The following is a 22116-nucleotide window of genomic DNA, read 5'->3' on the forward strand; positions in this document are numbered from 1 at the left end:
TAAATGTAAAATGTAAATATATATATATATATATATATATATATATATATATATATATATATATATATATATATATATATATATATATATATATATATATATATATATATAAAATCCAATTTACTTTTCAATGCGGAAGTAAGCCGTTTTATGTGAATGTGTGAGATTTTCCAAAGATTTTTTACTCCAGTATCGACATCTTGCAGATTTTCCTTTATTAACCACTGTTGCCTTTGGCTTGCTTGCTGTATGAAGACTAAAGCATTTAGCACCAACTATTTAAAACAGTGAGGGTGTTATTGACCATTTAGACCAGGGGTGTCAAACTCAATTCCTGGAGGGCCGGAGCCCTGCAGTGTTTAGATCAACCCTAATTAAACCCTCCTGATCCAACTAATCAAGTCCTTCAGGCTTATTTGAAAACTGCATGGCTTGTGTGTTGGAGCAGGGTTGAAACAAAACTCTACAGGGCTCCAGGCATCCAGAAATTGAGTTTGACACTCCTGATTTAGACACAACAGTATGTCTTTCTGATTCTTTGAAATGTTATGTATTTCGGAAAATTTATAAATGTCTTACAATGATAGTGTGCATATTGCTTGAACATTTATATGTTAAAAAAAATAAAATAAAAATTGAGTAGAATTATTATATTATAATTGCATGTTATAATTATATAACTATTATAAACTATTTAAGCTGTACTTTTAGTTACTTTCAGTGAACAAATAACCATTATTTACTTAGCTACTATTACTGATTTAGTAACTGTTGTACTAGGTCTATTTTATGTAGGCTACTGTGTTATATGATTTAAAGTCAATTAGTAATTTCTGTCATCTATATGTTATGTGTGAATATTTCCAAACTATCCGAAAGAGCGATCTCTTTGGGTTATGCAATTTAATTTTTATAAAAATAAATAAATAGGCTAAATAAAAACACGTCTGTGTTAAAGAAAAAAAAAAAAAAAAAAAAAAAAAAAAAAAAAAAAAACAAGTCTTTGGTATGTAATTAAATATCTTGTTCTTTTGATTAATTTTCATATAAAAGCAACAGAACTTATATTACATCCAGTTTATTAGCAACACTGTGCACGAGCGTGAATCCTCTCACTGCAGTCGCCTACTCTCGCTTACATTTCAGGTGAGGCAAGGCGCATCTCAAACAAACCTATAACAAATGGCCGTGCCCGCTCTTGCAGAAAAAAAAGGTGGATAGTAGGCTTCTTAAATCTGATGTCACTAATGAAGGTATACGTGTGCACAGCATACAAATACAGATTATCCAAAGTAATTTACAGCCGTCCTGATCAAGATGCAGTGGTTTATTTTGCCATAACACTCGGTTTCTTTCATTTAAAATTAATTTCAGTGCATTAATCTTGTAGAAGCGTTTCCTACGTCACGTAGAGAAACGAAACCCTACAGGTGTGCGTGTCCTGCCATAAGAGGGGTGAAGTGGACTGTTCTTTAAGAAGTGCGCGTGCGCAGAGCAGCAACAGCAGCAGAGGAAGCTCTTTCTCACTAACCGCTGGGTTAAACGGCTTACAGACGAATCATACTTTTAAAAGTTTAGTAAAACAAACAGGTGCGAGCGACGAGCAGCAGAGAATAATAAATGTATCTCCCACCTCCAGCAGGGTCCTTTCTGATGCCGTTATAAAGTCAAACTGGCAAAGGTAGGACTGTTTTTCACCCTGTCCCTGCATTATGCCATCTATGGCTTTGTGGAGATACAGCACTGCGCAGCCTAGCCTCTCAGAGACTATATAGCATATTTTTGTTAATTTTATTATATATATGTATATGTATATTTTAATAATTTTTTTTTAAATAAACGATCATTCTTTTTCTAAAATTCACACAATATTCACAGCTTAATTTACACAGTAAATGTGGCTGAATTAGGTTTTGTCTGATTTCTTTTAACAAGATTGACACTTCATTCATAAAATAATTTTTATTTCTCAGCGAAATACTGAAATACTTTTTTTTCTTTCATTTTTTTCATTTGAAACTCACAGTAGCAAAACTTTTGTTTGTGAAATGTTGCTTGAAAAGTGTCCTGTTTATTTATTTGCAGAATGGTTTATGTTTATATATATATATATATATATATATATATATATATATATATATATATATATATATATATATATATATATATATATATTTTTTTTTTTTTTTTTTTTTGTGTGTGTGTTTGTCTTATTTGTCCAAATACATTATTTGATTCTTCACCAGAATGGATTTTGAGAAATTTAGCATCACTTGCTCACCACTGTATCCTCTGCAGTGAATGGGTGCCGTCAGAATGAGAGTCCAAACAGCTGTTAAAAACATCACAATAATCCACACCACTCCAGTCCATCTACTGATGTCTTGTGAAGCGAAAAGCTGCACGTTTGTAAGAATTAACTCCATCACTGAGGCATTTTAACTTGAAACCGTTAATTCTGGGAAAATACTAGTCCATAATCAATAATAACACGTCCTCCAGCTAGTGAAAAAAAAAATCATCCTCTGTGTTATCCTCTCACATCAAAGTCCACTAACATTGTTTAGAATTGTTTTGGCCTGTTTCCATTTGTACATCGTGCTTGCTTTGTACATACTTCTCTCTGATTCAGACGAGATGCCTTTTTCACTGGACAAAGTAGTATTAAAGTTAAAATCTTACTGATGGATCTGTTTATTATAAACATTTAACTTTCCACTTCACAAGATGTTAACTTGTGGATTACTTGTTGACTATTGTGCTGTTTTTATCAGCTGTTTGGACTCTCATTCTGACGGCACCCATTCACTGCAGTGTACTGATGAGTGATGTAATGCTAAACTCCTCCAAATCTGATCCGATGAAAAAATAATGTACATTTTGGATGGCCTGATGGCGAGTACATTTTCAACAAATTTTGAACTATTGCTTTGTATATTTAACAAATTAAATATATAAAGAAAAATTCTGAAATCTTTTAACCCTTGAAACATGCTTTTGTTATTTAAAACAGAATGTTATGCCAGAAAATCTTGTCTGCGTATGTCACTTCATCGGTTCTCTTATTTATTTATTTCCATATTTATTTTAATAAAGCACTTCCCACTAGCTCAGGGATGTTTATTTTAACATTACACTCCTGAAATAGTGACCTTGGCAGATGCAACTTGCAAAATAAAACATGCTTTTATAAGCTTTTAAAAAGCATGAAGTCTTATTTAAGTTTGTGAAGTTTTCTCGAACTAATCATTTAAAGATTGCATAAAAATGAATCTTGCTGTGAAATCTACTTTGAGAAAACATCTCTGAAACTAAGAATGCGCCTACCCCGAACACAGCAGGTGCAACCATTAAAAGATGATCACTAGTGCCACCCAGTGGTTTCTGCTGCGTTTATTTTCCCCACTGAACTCACTTATCTTTCTTTCAGGCATCAAAGTTAATGGAAAAAATGACTGATCTAAAAAGTCGAAAGGAGTTCTACAAAGATCTCACCTTGGAGGTAAGAAACCAAATAAATGTCATATACACAGACCTGCATAACAATGACAAAGTTGCTTTTTTCAAGACCTTGACGCCTCTGTAAATAAGTGTAAATAAGTTATGAAAGACAGTTGGCTTAGTGTGAATTGATCTTTTCTTACCTGTGAAATCTTCAGAGACATTTTCGTTAATGAAACATAATTTGCTCTTAACGCTTTTCGGTTGAAACATTATTAGACTTCAGCATAAAAATAAACCAAAAGACAGAGGAGAAAATATCAGAGCAGAGCAGACAAGATCTTTGACGATGAGAGCTGAAAGTGGGGAAGGACATTTAATCAGGGTCCATTTTCACAATGAAGTTCTCTATCATAATTGCTTCATGTGAAAGAGGAGCATCATCAGCTAGCTGAATGTGTGAACTGAACCTCCTCTGTCCATCCACACATTTAGCACTGTGTATTGAACACAACTAGACCGCAATTAAAGACACTTACAGTTTGGCAAATAAACTCCTTGCACAGTCAATATCCAGTGGCCAGATTACCTTAAAAAGCTTGTTCTAATGCTTGAGGGGTTTTCTTCTTTGAATCCTATCCTTTCTAACCTCAAATGGCCAGCATGATGAGTGCATTGAAAAGTGCTGTTTTGCTATTGCTTATGTTTTGTGTGGTTTTGAAGGATGATTTTGTGTGCTTCTACAGTCAAAACACATTAAACCACCACAGTTCCAAAATTTGGTCAGTAAGATTTGTAAAATCTTTTGAAATGGTATAGTTAAATGATATAGTATCTATATTTTATTAAGTAATTTATTCCTGTGATGCTGGCTGAACTTTCAGTATCATTACTCAGTGTCACATGATCCTTCAGAAATCATCCCAATTTGCTGATTTCCTGCTCAAGACATATTTCTGGTTATTATATATATATATATATATATATATATATATATATATATATATATATATATATATATATATATATATATATACAGTCATGCCCAAACATATGGACACCCTTGGTAAATATGATCAATGAAGGCTGTGAAAATTGTTAATACTTTTGATCTTTTATTTAAAATTAAAAAAAATCACAAAAATCTAGCCTTTCATTGGATAAGAATTTAAAATGGTGGGAAATATCATTATGAAATAAATGTTTTTCTCTAATACACATTGGCCACAATTAAGGACACCCCTAGAAATTCTTAGAGTAAAATAACTCTGAAGTATAATTTAATATTCACAATTTTGGGTACTCCAGGGTGATTATGAACATTAAATTATCCGGCCATTGCTTCCCATTTCACAGAAATATAAATGGGGGAAACAAAGCCCAAATGCCCTTAATCATCCATCACAATGAGAAAAACTAAAGAATATATTTCTGATGTGCAGCAAAAGATAATAGAGCTTCACAAATTAGTGAAGTGGCTTTAAGAAAAGAGCAAGAGCAGTGAAAATTTCCATTTCCACCATCAGGGCAATAATTTAAGAATTTCCAATCAACAGAAAATGTTACGAATCTGCCTGAAAGAGGACGTGTGTCTATATCGTCCTTATGTGCGGTGAGAAGGAAAGTTTGAGTGGCTAAAGACTCTCCAAGGACCACAGATGGAGAATGGCAGAAAATAGTTGAGTCTCAGGGTCAGAAAACCATGTGTATTTATGGAAAATGTGTTTTGCTTAGAAAATTCAAAAGAAAAAGCTTTATTAAAAAAAAAAAAAAAGTGTAATATTATAAATATGTTTACTATCACTTTTAATTAATTAAATGCCTCCTTGCTGAATAAAAAGGAGGCACCTATGCATGTGGGACTTTTTGACATTTTCGTCATGTACATTTTTTAAAGCTTTATTTACAGGATAGCACTTTTTCCAGCTCAAGGACACGTAATTGACTGAAATAGGTCACCTTGATGGAAAAAAAAAAGAATAATTTAGCAAGGCAATAGCACTTTAGCAAGTATCATTTCTGTCCATGCCACAGCAGATTAAAATGTTTGAGAAATATTGATAGTTAAGCTTGTCTGAGCAGCATCACCTCTGCAGTAAATGGGTGCCGTCAGAAAGAGAGTCCAAATAGCTGTTAAAAACTTCACAGTAATGCACAAGTTATCCACACGACTCCAGTCCATCAATTAACATCTGCTGAAGTGAAATGCTGCATGTTTGTAAGAAATAAATCCCATTCGCTGAAGAGAATGTTACATTTCTCCAAATCTGTTCTGATGAAGAAAGACACCCATCTACATCTTAGATGGCCTAGAACATTTTCAGTTTTGGATTAACTATTCCTTTTAGGTACTAATGTAACCTTTTTTTCAGTAGATAAAGCACAAAAGTGATTGACATGCTAATGATAAACTTTTCACACATTTTGCCTGACAGAAAATTACAGATGTACTCAGTAAGGCTCTGGATTGAGCTGAGGAAGAGAGTCGCCTACACGCTAGCGCTCAGCTGCAGAGGGGGTGTTATATAGGAGGTGTTTAACTTTTCACTGCAGCGCTGATGTGTGTGGGCCAGAGTAATGTTCACCGAGATCCTAGTGCCTCCACAGAGGTCTACATCAATGCTTTAACACCCATAGAGACAGTACTACTCATCCCTCAAACCTAAAGGCACAGAGACTCTTCTTAGCACAGTAATTCGATGATGTAGTGCAAAAATACTGCACATTCAGCCATCACAGAAGCTCTTCTAAGTTTAATTGGGAAGATGTATTGCATTCAAGTGGCAGTGTCTAATGCTGTTATGTAAGTGATATGTTCCCCCTGCATGTGTTAAAACTACTATTCGGGGAAACAGATGCATTGTAATGTATAGTTACTGAATGCACTGGATTATTTATTATACTTTCTGATCCCACTGCACCTGACAGCTTGTATAAGAATGTGTCCGGCTGAATTTTATAAAACTTTTTTCTCCATATCATAAAAAGCATTGGGGAAATGTGGAGATGGTTTGAGACAGCCTGCTGAAGCAGCACAGGTGTAATCATACACAGAGCGAGGGTCCATCTATGTAAACATAAAAGAAAGAAATAAAAAAGAAAGAAACATATTCAGCCTGTCAAAGGCACTCTAGCCTGACTCACAGCAGTCAATCCTCCCTCACTTTACACATAATGCAGAAAAAGACACGCCAACACAAACCAACAGCAGATTTCTTGTGATAGACAGGTTTGCGCTTTGTGTCTAAATGTCTTTCGCGCTTTACGGACAAGAAAACTTCAGTAGTTACACAATTTAAACTGGCAAAAGATGGAGAGAAATCTGTGTGAAACTATGGGATTCAGATTGAAAAAAACAAATGTAAATTGACATTAAAAACAATATACACTACTATTTAAAAGTTAAAGAAATTAATGATTTTATTTAGATTTGTGTTTAATACACAACATTATAAATTATAAACAATTGACAGTATTTATAATGCTACATAAGATTATTACTCTTTTTAGGGCATTTCTGAACCCCAGAGTTTTGTACAGTATATATGACGTATATTATAATATATTATATGTGTATTTTATGTATGTATGTGTATCTGTCTGCTCTTCCATTAGCAATGAAAATATGAGAATCTGTGCATTTAACTGCTTGTTTGCAGATTAATTCTTATAGTTGAATCTTCATTAGTTAATCTTAAAATACCCTGATCAATTTTTAATTACTTTTTGGAAGGCAGAGGTCTGCAAAGGAATTTTTCGCTCACCAAGCTTGTCGGTGGCCTTGTGAGATCTTAATATTATGCGTGGAGTGCTGCAAAAAAATCTTAATTCCCTCCACGATGCGGCAGTGTTTACTGCTGTCCGAAGGGATCACAGCTCTGGGAGACGGTGCTGAATTAGCTCTTGTTGTTAGCCTGTAATGAAATGCTTGGTCATCGCTCCCTGTGGGCCCGTCCTCATTAATCTGGAAGGGCTGAGGCTGGCACAGGGCCACAGGAATGAAACGGCTGTTTGCTGTGCCACGGCAATCATCGACGTTGCCGTCTGCAAATATTTGCAAGTGCTCCGCAATGCCTTGTTGAGATCTGTCAGGATTATGAAGGAAGAGCGCTTGATAACATTTCTGTTCTGGGTGGCACTTGTTTCAAGCTGAATGAAACTTTCATGTTTTTGTGATGCAGGAACAGATTCTACATGAATTTGAAGAGTCTGGTGTTGGGGAAGAAATTTGAAAATCATAAGTTAAAATAATTATATTGCAGCTACTCTTTTATTATATTATATTATATTATATTATATTATATTATATTATATTATATTATATTATATTATATTATATTATATTATATTATATTATAATATATTATATTATATTATATTATATTATATTATATTATATTATATTATTGTTTTATTTATAATATTTATTCATTTTCTGCATGCATGTTAAATAAGGATTCCATAATGCGCCAAATAGCATGGATTTGTGCTTTAGTCCTTGTTTAGTGAGTGGGGAGTTTGTTCTTGTTCTAGTGGCCACTAGGTGGCACTTCCTTTCTGCAGTAGTGTGGCACTATTGAAGCCAAAGCATGGCTCCATCTTTCATTTCTCAGGTTCCTTTTAAAGGCAACAGAAGTCAACTGAAGAGTTCTTTCACCATCCATTCAGTGATGCCTGCAGTGTAGACAGACTATAATTTCTTCTTGATCCAGTGAGCCTCGATACACTAATGATACACTGCTGGTGCTTAAAACATTACTGTTGATTTCCAAACTGCTGGTCATACAGTATTTGTGCATTATGGGTTTAGTGCAAACATACATTTATAGTAATAATTTTGATACTACTATGCAAGTTTAAAACAGCATAATGTACTGTACAGCAAAGGGCGTAGAATGTAGTAGGGACGCTAGGGACATGTCCCTACCAATATCCAGTGACTACAAAATTTTCCCCAGCAATAATTTTGATCAAACAATTTAACATATGTGCACTGTACGTAACCATTGTTGTTTTAATTTCAACCGTGTGTGAAATATTCATGTTTTCATTCATACATTCATGATACTAGCAATCTACACGCTTCCAAGGATGAATATTTAAGACATTGGTGGAGTGAGAACATATAAGTTAGCCAAAGTGTTTGAAACATATGTGAACAGTTCAGTTGAATGTGTCTGTACTCCACTCATCCACACTGAAAGCCGATTCCGATCCACGGCATAAAGTTGATGTATTTCCTCAGCGACCAGCATGGATCAGCTTTAGACATGACGAAGCGGATATCATCCTCTTTTGGAAGGCCAGACAAAGGCCGCTTTCACAAAAACACACATAGCGTCAGAACGAGGCGTTTTAAGAGGGTGTCGACAAGTCTTAACTTTTATAAAGAATATCTCTTTGGATTTGAGACTTTTGCAACTTTGAAGATCTTCCTTATGCACCAAGAGCTTGTAACCCTCCAAAGAGAAAGGAAAGATTGAAATCACATCGTATGACACCTTCACTTAGATGACTGGATATCACAGTTTCAACAGATTTCCTAATGGACTGTGACAGTCTTCGGAGCGGATTTGCGAATCATTGATTTAGATTGGAATTCCGAGCTGGTTTGTGAATTTTTAGATTCAGATCAGAATTTCGGTCTGCGATTTGTGAATCATTTGTCATTTTAGCGTTCAGAAGGGTGCTCACGAGCGCCCCCTTTGTGGCCATTATGTGCTCTTGATCAGCACTTCTGCTGAGCCTTGCAGCTGACTTCTACCTGACAGTCAAAGCAGCATTACATTACGAAAGTCTGGACTCTGAGGAGGAACGTGTGGGTTCAGGTTGACTTTTGGGACAGGGCCTATATCGAATAATTTGATTTAAATCAGAACTTTGGAGGGAATTTTTGAATCTTCTGATTCAAATTTGGACTTTGGTGTGGATTTGTAAATCACATGATTTGGGTCGGAAATTCAGAGCACAGATCACGAATCATTTGTTTCAGATCAGGATTTTGAAGAGGGTTCACAAATCTTTTGGTTCAGATCGGAAGTGTTGGAGTGGGTTTGTGAATCATTTAATTTAGATCCGGAGCAGATTCATGAATCTTTTGATTCAGATCGGGACTTCATTGTGAGTTCACAAATCATTTGATTCAGATTGGGATTTCATAGCAGGTTAGCGAATTATTTTATTCGGATCCAGACTTCGGTGCGGGTTCGCAAATCATTTGATTCAAATCTGGACTTCGGAACATGGATTGTGAATCATTAGATTTAAATCGGGAGCAGATTTGTGAATCTTTTGAGTCAGATCGGGACTTTTGTTGTGGGTTCACAAATCATTTGATTTAGATCAGAAATTCATAGTGGGTTCGCAAATCCTTTAATTCAAATCGGGACATCGAAGAATCATTTGATGTAGATCGGGACTTTGAAGCGGGTTTGTGAATCTTTTGATTCAGATCTGAACTTTGGAGTTGGTTCATGAATCTTTTGAGTCAGATCAGATCTTTGCGCATCACAAATAATTTGATTTAGATTAGAACTTCGGAGATTGTTGTTCGTAAATCTTTTGATTCCGATCGGGACTTTGGAACGTGTATCAGTAATCTTGTTTTTGTTTTTTTATGAAACAGGAGGCCTACAAAACATCAAACAATAACAGCAGCTCACTTCAATGTCTGACTTTATTATATAGGGTATATTATAATTATGAAATTATGAAATTTCATGAATTATGAAATTTGGATCAACTCAATAATCTGTTGTTTGGCTTCTTCATATTCAAGGAGAGAACTGTTGTTTTCAAAGTCTGACATCTCTTGTTTTGATTTTCTAGGGTATAGAATTTAGTAGATACCATACCAGTATGTCCCTGCCAATATACAGTAACTACTAAGTTGTCTTTAGCAATCATTTTGATCAAACAAAAAAATGTCTGTTTACATGCTACACCCTTGCTGAACAGTCAGCCTGTCATTATTTCGAAATAAACTCGTAAGAATCCAGTCCACTGTGTCCTGATGAAGTGTTTGCGTTTAATTTGCTGTAATGAGACGCTTGCTCTACTTAATCTCTTATGTAATTGTCTAGCAGTGACACAAATTTGAGATTCTTGAAATGATCTAATTAATTAAAGGCTAGATACAACAGGCTTATGTGCCATTGGTTTCTTCTTTTGTGTTCCACCGAAGAAAGAAAGTCATACAGGTCTGAAATAACATGAGGGTGAGTAAATAATGGCAAGAGTTTTCATTTTTAGGTGGACTATGGCTTTACCACGAAAACAGATGTAAAAGAACCTGTTAACATAACAGATGTCACATTAAATCAAAGGCTACATTAATTTTCCTCTCTATAAAATATCTTTGTATCATTTGCAAAAGGTTGGCCCTATAAAACAAGAGGCATAAAAAATGAAGTTTTCCCTTTCAGGTAATGAGACTTTTCCTGGTGTCGGTGTTATTCTCTGTGACATTCATAAAAGCGAGTTATTGCTTAGAGGAAGACTGCTGGCAGAGAGAGAGAGAGAAAGAGAGAGAGAGAGAGAGAGAGAGAGAGAGAGAGAGAGAGAAGGATGTACAGTATGTGTGCCTTGCCTTCTCTCTGCCTTATTTCCTGAGTTATCTGCATTAATATTGAGTTTAATGCTTCATTACACCCACACCTTTATATGGAAAAAGTGGATGATTAAAGTGCTCTGTGAAGCATCTGTCTTAAAGTCATGGTGTCATTTAAAAGAATCATGAGCTGTATGAATAAGTTATGGAACAGCCGCTAAGCAAGCAGTGCCAAACTATTAAGAAGGGGAGAGAGAGAGTTCTTATTCGTTATACTTGCCTAAACATTCATATACTATAGTGGTTGGCTTTGATACTGAGCTTCCTTCTGCAGGCTCAGAAGAGTCCAGACCTTCTCAAATCCCTCACTTAGTTATGAATAGAGGACTTATTTCATCAGACAAGCCACAGTATGCATAAGATGACATAATTTTATGCAACCAATTTACCTCTTTTCTTCTATTTTTGTGGAGTAGTCATTGTGTTTTTGGTTTTTAAATGGGGCCTATTTCAGACGTTTAATGTTTCCGGCAGACTATTCTAATTGATGTTAATCAAACATGCAGTCTTTGTAGTTGAATCATTTTATTTAGATGAAGTATGGTGGTCCTCAAACACTAATTAACTACTCTTGCTGGCTGTTTACCAAAAGCCCTTTCTGGAAGAATCCAGTATATGAGCTTTAACATCCGAATACCATCTCATCCCATGATGCTCTCATATTGACGATGACGCTGGAGCCTAACGGCACAGGTTTCTCATGCTTTTACACTTAGAATACATATAAAATATTAAAGATTTCCGTCAGGTGCATCATGCTTAGAACCCTTTAAAAGTTCCATAAAAGTGTTCAATCAAAATCCAGAAAAAAAATGTTATGCATCGTGGGATCATTTGACTTACAAAACATACAATAGTACGCTATTTTAAGATTAGCAGTGTAAAGTAAGGTTAGTAACAGAATTGACAGAACCCTTATTTGTACTCTAGAAGTAAAGCACAAAGTCATGGTTAAACATTTAAAATCATTGCATAGATGCTGCTCCTCTCATAAAGTAGCATTTAATTCTATATTTCTGAGCCTGACACAAATATTTTGAAAACAGCAAAGAAAATCCCTTCAGATCTTCTCAAGTACATTGAAGACAGGCAATGAATTTCTCATGAAGGGTGGCAGGAAAGATAAAGTTCGCAAGTTGCTTTGAAGTTGCTTTCCGTCATTAGTCTTTTAATACTTTAGGTTCTGTTTATAAAAGCAGCGATTAAATGTGCACAAGTTTTATGCTTTTAAGTGCTTTATGAATATCGTTTAGTCCCTTAATGTCTATTTTGTTACATTACTTTGTAATATTGTCTTCTTTCTGTAATAGTCTGAAGTGATGCACTCTAACACATCTTCATTAGGACTCTGATTTATTGGTCTGTGGGTTTAGTAACTCAATCTAGGCCAGCTGGTTCCTTAGGGTGTTTCTGAACTGTAAAAATCAAGAATAAGCTTTTCATGTTCAGTGATACATCATGTTCAGAACACGCTCTTAGTTAGGAACAAGATCCTCAAGATCATCAATCATATTCCTGAACTCAAAGAAATGGGTTTCAGAAGCCAATATATAACGTACTATATAATGATTATACTAAATTACCAAAATAATATCACAGTATAATTAGTGATGCTAAGAATCTCTCCTCTCCCATCATGAAAACACACCTACATTTATTAGCCAGACTGCTGTGTTTGTTCTCTGTGGAAACACATTGTCACAGGAATGTAAATAACATCTGCCCAATTATCATGATTAGTTTTCCTAGAGTTTTTAACAGATGTACGGCTCTACCACGTCACCCTATCAGACATATGCTAGCGCTGTAATTGATTCTCTGTGAGGTTAATGTGAACATCTGAGGGGGCTTCCAGCAGGGCAGATGATTCCTCAAAATGTCTCTGTTGAGTTTTATTGATGTTTTAGGCGAATTAGACTTTATCAGAGCTGTTTTAATAGATGAGGTTTATTAATAAAAAAATGATAACTGATAAAGCTGAAAGTGTCAAAGCTTTTTATATAAAGTCAAAGACGTTTAAATTAAATAGAGCTGCAGCTGAGCAGCTTTTTGTTTGAATATGTTATTTGTTATGCTGTTATTAAACAATAAAAAACAGTGTAACCTTTTGGGAGAAAACTCTTTGCCACCAGTTCTTAGTAGGAGTAGTAGTTTTTGTCTTTTTATGAAGAAAACAGTTAGCCTTTCTTTTTATATTTTTGGGGTCTGAAATGTAAAGTTGGTAATTGAAATGTAGAATTTTTTTATGTTCTGTAAAAGTTAGTCTATTAAATGTTTAAAATAATGGCACTAATTTTACTGTATTGTGAAATGGCTATATTTACACTTTTTTATCGCCAGAAATTGAGGGTGTTTTTCCCTCCACATGTGTTCCGTGTCCCCATTAATTTGTTATTCCATGCACCTGTGTTTCCCCAATTATTCTGGGTTTATAAGCCCTAGTCCATTCAGTACATGTTTGTCGGAGATTGTATGTTCACCAATGTGTTTCCAGTGCGCCTGTCTACCATGTGTATTCCCTTGGATTATTGAGTTAAAAGAAGATTGTTCCGTGCATTCCTGGTTTCCTCATTCTTCGCGTGTGACAGAATATCCAACCTAAAAACAGTTACCTCCATGTTCCCCCCCCCCCCCCCAGTGTTTTATTTCCGTTGTGCCCATATGGATCCCTTCACTCGCCCTGAATTCCTCCTCTTACTTCTACTGGAGCAGCAGGAAAATTAACTCGAGCATTCCCACAATTCCCTGAGTGAACTATCATGTTGGTTTACATTTTATTTTTAACATGAGCGACCTGATGGTGTTTTGTGTTAGTGTGCGGACTATATTATAATCGATCAAAATTTTTATTAACTTCATCATCATCACTTGATTTCTTTCTTCTTATTACTATTATTGTAGTACTGTCTGTGAATAAGTATATTATAATATTTTAATTGCTGTTAGACAGAGCTGATAGAGACGAGGTGCCATTTGGTGACTGACGAATAGCGCCTTTAAACCCTCTGAGCGGATGATGATGATGATGATGATGATGGTAGTGGGGCGCGGGCAGGGCGCCTGACGTGTATCTTCATCATCAGCTAGTGAGGAGCGCACGGTGACACTTTATCGCGCTCTCCTCTCTCGCGCTCTCTCATTCCGACTCGAGCGCTGTGCCATGCGAGCGCGTGCGTCTTCGCGTGCCAACCTCGCGTGCGCTCGGAGCGTCGGACCCCGGCGCGATGCGGGAAGTATAACGAGAGCTCAGATGTTTGGAGGTTCTCCACTGGATTGTTGGTAAATGTTCCTGCCCCACTCTCTGACGACCATGCTTTATTTCCAGCTGGTGATCATGGCGGGGACGGTCATGCTGGCATATTACTTCGAGTACACGGACACGTTCAACGTGCACGTGCAGGGCTTCTTCTGCTACGAGATCGCGTACACGAAACCCTACCTCGGACCCGAGGACACAAGCGCCATCCCGCCCGCCCTGCTGTACGCGGTGGTCTCCGGGGTCCCCACGCTGCTGGTGACCCAGATAGCAAACGGATGTGGGCCACTTCAGGCAATGATGCGGCACTGTAGGCCTTTTTATGGCCCAGACAAAATGGATGTTAATCTGAAGTGGCCCATATGTAAAAAAAACAAATATGGCCCAAATATCTAAAATCACATGTGGGCCGCCTTAGGCAAAGATGCGGTGCTTACGGCAATGTGTAATTTGAATGTGACCCTAAAGTGGCCCATGTGTTAAACAATAAATATGGCCCAAATATCAAAAAACAATAGTGGGCCTCCTTTGGTAAAAATGTGGCACAACTGACAAAGGCTAATCTGGGTGTAAACCAAATATGGCCCACATATGTTAAAGCAATTATGGCCCTGTTATCTTAAAATGCATGTGGGCCAGTTTTGGCAAAAATATGGTACAGTGAGCACTGGCTTATCTGGTTGTGAGCCAAAAGTGGCCCACATGTAATGCTGCAAATGTGGCCCAGTTATATTAAAACATATGTGGGCCAGTTTTAGCAAATACATGGCATATTAACCATTGGTTCTTCTGGGTGTGAGCCAAAAGTGGCCCACATTTAATGCTGCAAATGTGGCCCATTTATCATAAAATGTATCTGGGCCAGTTTTGGCAAATATATGGCATATCAGCCATTGGTTCATCAGGGTGTGAGCCAAAAGTGGCCCACATAAAATGCCGCAAATGTGGCCCATTCATCTTAAAACATATGTGGGCCAGTTTTGGCAAATGTATGGCATATCAGCCATTGGTTCATCAGGGTGTGAGCCAAAAGTGGCCCACATATAATGCTGCACATGTAGCCCATTTATCGTAAAACGTATCTGGGCCTGTTTTGGCAAATATATGGCATATTAACCATTGGTTGATCTGGGTGTGAGCCAAAAGTGGCCCACATATAATGCCGCAAATGTGGCCCATTTATCATAAAATGTGTCTGGGCCAGTTTTGGCAAATATATGCCATATCAACCATTGGTTCTTCTGGGTGTCAGCCAAAAGTGGCCCACACATAATGCTGCAAATATGGCCCATTCATCTTAAAACATATGTGGGCCAGTTTTGGCAAATATATGGCATATCAACCATGGGCTCATCTGAATGTGAGCCAAAAGTGGCCCAAATATAATTCTGCAAATGTGGCCCATTTTTCACAAAACGTATCTGGCCCACTATTGGCAAATATATGGCATATCAACCATTGGCTCATCGGGGTGTGAGCCAAAAGTGGCCCACATATAATGCTGCAAATATGGCCCATTCATCTTAAAACATATGTGGGCCAGTTTTGGCAAATATATGGAATATCAAACATTGGCTCATCTGAATGTAAGCCAAAAGTGGCCCAAATATAATTCTGTAAATGTGGCCCATTTTTCATAAAACGTACCTGGCCCACTATTGGCAAATATATGACATATCAACCATTGGTTCATCGGGGTGTGACACAAAAGTGGCCCACATATAATGCTGCAAATGTGGCCCATTCGTCTTAAAACATATGTGGGGCAGTTTTGGCATATATATGGCATATTAACCATTGGTTCTTCTGGGTGTGAGCAAAAAGTGGGCCGCATATAATGCTGAAAATGTGGCCCATTTATTGTAAAATGTATCTGGGCCAGTTTTGGCAAATATATGTCATATTAGCCATTTGCTCATCTGGGTGTGAGCCAAAAATGGCCCACATGTAATGCTGCAAATTTAGCCCATTTATCATAAAACGTATCTGGGCTAGTTTTGGCAAATATATGGCACATTAACCATTAGCTCATCTGAATGTGAGCCAAAAGTGTCTCACATGTAATGCTGCAAATGTGGCCCATTTATCATAAAATGTATCTGGGCCACTTTTGGCAAATATATGGGATATAAACCATTGGCTCATCTGGGTGTGAGCCAAAAGTGGCCCACATATAATGCAGAAAATGTGGCCCAGTTATCGTAAAAAAATTCTGGGTCAGTTTTGGCAAATATAGGGCACAGCATGCACATGGCTCATGTGGGTGTGACCATAAATATGGTAGGATGCAGCAGACACTAGGTGCAGGCTGTGAGTGTAAAAAATGTGATATATTGCATTGACAGGTCTTATAATCAGCTGACATATGTTGTGTAGATAGTGTCTAGAAAAGTTCAAGTGTCTAGGTTCTAATACGTTTTTATAGTTTTGGGATGTGCCTTTAAATATTTGTATGAGATAATTTTGAGTTGAAAAACTTGGGTCTCAATGATTTTGCAAAGTAGGACATATTCCTGTATCAACATATTTTGTTGATCTTGGAGGTACATTCCTGTTAAAAAAAAATAGTGCTAACCCTTTCCCCTCTAAACCCACAACCCTATTCAGGTGAACAACACTGATGTTGAAGCATTACCCTGGTTATAAGCCTAAACTTGACATAGATTGCAAACTTCAAATCAAATTGGTTGATTTGAATGTTGTTTCTGGATAAACAAGATGAGATCAGATAAAATGTTGCTAGCAGTGTCATTTAAGTGGACTTCACAGGGTATTCCGCCATCTTAAGTGTCAGTTCGAAGGGCACTGCGCACGGCACAGGGAATAAGGGAACATCGATACATCACTTAACAGGAAGTGGAAAGCGATAATCCCCCAGCCAACTGTCATGAGCGGTTATTGTCAGTGAAGTCCACTTCAACTGATATACCGTGCTCAGGGAGTAGGAAGCAGTGAACACTGCGTAGGGACCCTGTTGAATGGAACGCACCTCTAGAATGGAGGTTCCAGGGGGCCTCAACCATCTTCCAAAAGGGCATCAAAATGACTTAAAATTATTTATTTAAAGGGTAGGTAACACACAGTTTCTGACAATCTCACGTTAAACTTGAATACCTAGTACTGCATCCTTCATAACCCTCCGAAAAGTCTTTAGTTTTACAGTATTTATAAAAGATAGATATGCGCTGTTCTGAGTCTTTCCGAAAAAGCTCCTGGACATATTAGACCCCCCCATAAAAATAATAATAATAATAATAATAATAATAATAAGACAAAAGTTAAAAAAAACCAAAAATAAAGATATTTGTTATTTGTTCTTTTTTTTTATAGCGAATGTACATCTTTTTTTTTTTTTTTTAAGCTCTGTAATATTTTATCAGGTAGAAGTTGTGAGTGAGGGGGGCCTTCAAATAGGGGGCCTAGACGTAAAAGAAAAAAAAAAGAAAAAAGAAAAAAAAAAGGTTGTGATGTGTCAAAGTGTAATATTCTAACAAGCAAACAAATAAATATTTTAGTTTGTCTAATATTTTGGCTAAATATTGTAATAATATTGTAATTTATAACAGTCATCTTTATGAACAGCAGTTTCTTTCTTAAATATTAAAACATGATAATACTAATTATTAACTGATGAAAATGTATATGTAAGTACATATTACTGACAAATCAGTCGAAGCTGCTATGAGAAAATATTATTTCGATATTAACATTTCAACCCCCCCTTTCGCAATCACCAAAAAATATTATTACCGTTTTTTTTTTTTTAAGCCTCCTGTGGACAGTGTTGAAAAATTGCATGTGTGCTAAAACGCTCAAGCAGATACATATGGTTCGTCCACTTCTTTTTACTTCTTCTTAGAGATAAGATCTATATTTTGTTCAAATAAAATTTTAAGCAAGACTGTATTAGTAGTTTATTCTGTGTGTGGGCAAAAAAAATTATAATAAATTATAAATAAATAAACATTCAAACTGGAACGATTTTCCTGTTCCCCGCCTTTTAAATTCAAACGTATCCGGAAAGTGCTGAAAAGGCGCCCAAAACAAAACGTTACGTTAGTTGGAAGGAGGACAGAACCTGCAGAAATTCAAGGTAAGATATGTGTTAAATATTAATAATATAATATGTAATAATATAAATATCCTATAAATAATAATAATAAGAAGAATAATAAACCTCTGAGGGTGAATCGTGACTCATTAATTAATTTATTTATTCCCCCATATTTAAACATAACCGGAAGGCGTGGAAAAAGGCGCCCAAAAACAAAACGTTAGTTGGAGGGAGGACGTCGGAACCTGCAAAAAGTCAAGGTAAGATAACTGATAAATGTGTCTTTTGTTAGCGATTACATATTCAGTTGGAGTCCACGTGTTATGTGATGTAAGTTATAGAGGTAATGGCATAATTTAGCAAATTTGCATACTTTCTATTTGAAGATAAATTATTAACGTTATAGTGGAACGTGCAAATTTGGCTAGATTAATGCTGCTCATGTATTTACACAAAATAACCTGTAAAAAAAAAACTCAGAGGGTGAATCATGAATCATGAATATTGCACTTGATATAAGTTTTATTAATGTTGGTTATTAGTAGTGCTGTGTTCCATACATCCATATGACGATGTATTGTCAGAGATTTTTGACGATACCAGTAATAATACAGCTAGCTCTGCACGTGTGCAGCTGTGGACCGCGCTTAATTTCAATACAAGAACAACAAAATTAAGTAGAAAGATGCAGGTTTTGCTAAAAATGAAAAGAGCACAATATGTATAGGCTACAACAAGGTTTAATCTGGCTGCAGAGGAACACAACCGGGGTTGCCTGATATAAAGAGACAAATCCCCGAAACACATCTTCACACTTGCGCAGTACTGAAATATCTGCTAGTGTTCTACTATGTTTGTCAACCTGTCAACCATGTTTACGCGCTCTTTCTCCACTGGACAAACGCGATGGCATTCAAAAAACGCCGGTTAGCCTGCAGTTTACCCATATTAAGGATACAATCGAAACAGGCTAATATGAATTAATTTATTATTTATAAATCATTTCATCCCATCCAACAGTCTTTTAAGTACATTTACTGATTGTTTATTTTTTTTATTTAATATTTTACATATTGTTATTATTATTGTTGTAAGTTTAATTTTTTTTTTTTTTATTGTTATGTATTTGCTTTATTTTCTCCTTAATTTCCTGTATATCTTTACCTTTCTGTGGGCCTATATTATGTTACTACTGAATCATACAGTAGATTTGCTCATGTTGCATAATATTTCTATTTTTTGCATGAGGTTTACAGTGTTGAGCATTGTAACCAGTCACACCTGTTTCTGTTGAACTTATTACTGCAATGTCCAATAAGAGGTGATATTTTATGTTCATAGCTATTTATGTTAATTTACACAGATTAATGCTGCTCATGTATTTACACGAGCATTGTGTAATGTAAATAGCCTAATTTGATTATTGTTCTTGATATTGTAATTATTAATGTTGATTATTATGAATTAGAAAATCAAGGCTTCACACTGGTTATTTCAGCAGCATTAAAAACAAAGGTTATTCAAACTGGGACTAAAGTATAAAGAAAGTGAGCAAAGAACACTGAATCGGTTCATGAATTCAGTCTAAAGTGATGTATGCACTTTCACAAAAACTGTTTTATGCCTAAATAATCACTGAAGCTGAATGCACTACTTTAGCAAATGAAGATTCATAATTCAGAGTGCGCTCACTGAACAATTCAGCGGTGACTAATCAAAATGCCTCTGATTGGACATTGTGGTCATAAGCTCAGCTCAAACGTGTGTAATACTCAACGCTGCAAACCGCTGAGATCATTCAGTCTCCCAACCCATAGTCACAGTGAAAGTATTTTACTCATATCTTATTAAATGTATTTGCATGCATTATGTTTTTGTCATGTACTGTTTTGAGTCATGATGTTTTAGACCTTAATAACAGTCAATGTGATTTGTTACAGAACATTTCTGGTGGGTAAAAATACAGAGTGTCAAGTTAGCTGTCACCATTAAGGTAAGCTGTCGATACATTTCATGCTGTAGTTCAATATTTAAAGTATTAATGTTTTTTTTTTTTCCTCCATAGCGCACCTGGTTATTGACATTGTACTTCATGACTTATTTTCAAAGAGTAAATGTTAGTGTAATTACTGTGTAATGGAGAGAGACAAGTGGAATATCACTCGCAGCAATTTAAGGAAAAGGGCTGTTAAAAGAGTCACCCAGTTGTTTGAATCTTTGAATGATGAGGACAGTAGTTTCATGGATTGTACTATCGAAGAACATAGCATTGAACATGAAGTAGCTACTTCAAGCTTTGTTTTGCCAGGAATTTGTGGATCAGAGAGTGATGGGGGAAGTGAATCAACAAGTGATGAGGATAGCCATGTTGATAAAAGTTGGGATGTTCCTAAAGATTTATCGGGATGTTTGCGAGACTGGGCAACACATTTTGGCATTTCATTGATTGCTTTGTCTGCCCTTTTGTCAATACTGAAAGCCCATCACCCATCTCTACCAAAAGATGCAAGAACATTACTCCAAACACAGATAAGACATACTATTGTTTCCTTGGGGAGTGGATCATTCCACTATTTTGGAATACAGAAAATGTTCAGCCACATCTTTCAGAAGCTTACATCAGTTGTCCAGAGTCATCACAGATTCAAATTACAATTGAACATGGATGGTCTTCCAATTTTTAAAAGTTCAGGTTTACAGTTCTGGCCAATTTTAGGAATACTCCAGGCTTACACTAGAAAACCTGTGTTGATTGCCCTTTACAGTGGAAACTCAAAGCCTCAGTCATTGTCAGAATATCTAAAGGATCTGGTCTCTGAGTTGAAATCCTTAAGCACTGGTTTTGTTGTTAATGGAAAGACCTTCTTCTTGACTGTGTGCTCAGTAATTTGTGATGCTCCTGCGAGGGCTTTTATTAAGGGAATTAAGTCACACAATGGATACAGTGGTTGTGATAAATGTGTACAGTCAGGCATTTACATTAATAATCGCATGACATTTCCTGAACTTAATGCTAGAGTAAGAACAGATGTATCTTTTTCAAATGCAGAGGATGAAGACCACCATGTACAACATTCCCCATTTTGTGAAACAAATATTGCTATGGTTAGTGGATTTCCACATGACTATATGCATTTAGTGTGCTTAGGTGTGGTGCGGCGTCTGCTTGATTTGTGGATGGGAACCTGCGGCAAGTTGAATTACCGTATTTCATCCAGACAAGTGTCCTTCATTTCCAGCAAACTGCTTGCTCTCAAAAGTTACATACCCTCAGAGTTTGCTAGAAGACCAAGGGCACTTGATGAGAGGTTACGATGGAAAGCAACAGAACTTAGGCAGTTCTTACTTTACACTGGTCCAGTAGTTTTAAGGGATGTGCTGACTACTGAGGTTTACCAAAATTTTATGTTGTTGTCTGTGAGCATATACATCTTGGCAAGTCCAACATATTGTTTGCTGTTAAATGACTTTGCAAACACACTACTTAGATCATTTGTTAAACATTTTGGGGAACTCTATGGCCAGGGTTTTTTAGTGTACAACATACATGGTCTGATTCATCTCAGTGATGATGTGAAGATGCATGGCCACTTAGATTTAATATCAGGGTTTCCTTTTGAAAACTACCTAAAAAAAATAAAAAAAATGGTTAGAAAACCTAGCTCACCACTGCAGCAAGTTATACGCAGAATTTCAGAACTTGATTCAGCAAGTTTAAAGGAAGAGGAAACTTGGAATACCCACAAAAAAATTAAA

The 22116-nt window shown here is 36.2% G+C and overlaps 1 protein-coding gene across 2 annotated transcripts in view; it reads left to right on the top strand.

The window, feature by feature from the left end:
* The first annotated feature begins 14088 nt into the window (after positions 1–14088).
* The window catches only part of LOC113072804 (phospholipid phosphatase-related protein type 5-like), a 48104-nt gene continuing 40076 nt past the window's right edge, over positions 14089–22116 (top strand). For both annotated transcript variants that reach the window (XM_026245781.1, XM_026245780.1), the window contains exon 1: positions 14089–14564. In XM_026245781.1, the coding sequence (XP_026101566.1) occupies positions 14334–14564 (231 nt within the window). In that variant the 5' untranslated portion in view covers positions 14089–14333. The remainder of the gene's footprint in view (positions 14565–22116) is intronic.

The sequence above is a fragment of the Carassius auratus genome, unplaced genomic scaffold (genome assembly GCF_003368295.1).
Source record: "Carassius auratus strain Wakin unplaced genomic scaffold, ASM336829v1 scaf_tig00010602, whole genome shotgun sequence".
In the NCBI taxonomy this organism is placed as follows: Eukaryota; Metazoa; Chordata; class Actinopteri; order Cypriniformes; family Cyprinidae; genus Carassius; species Carassius auratus.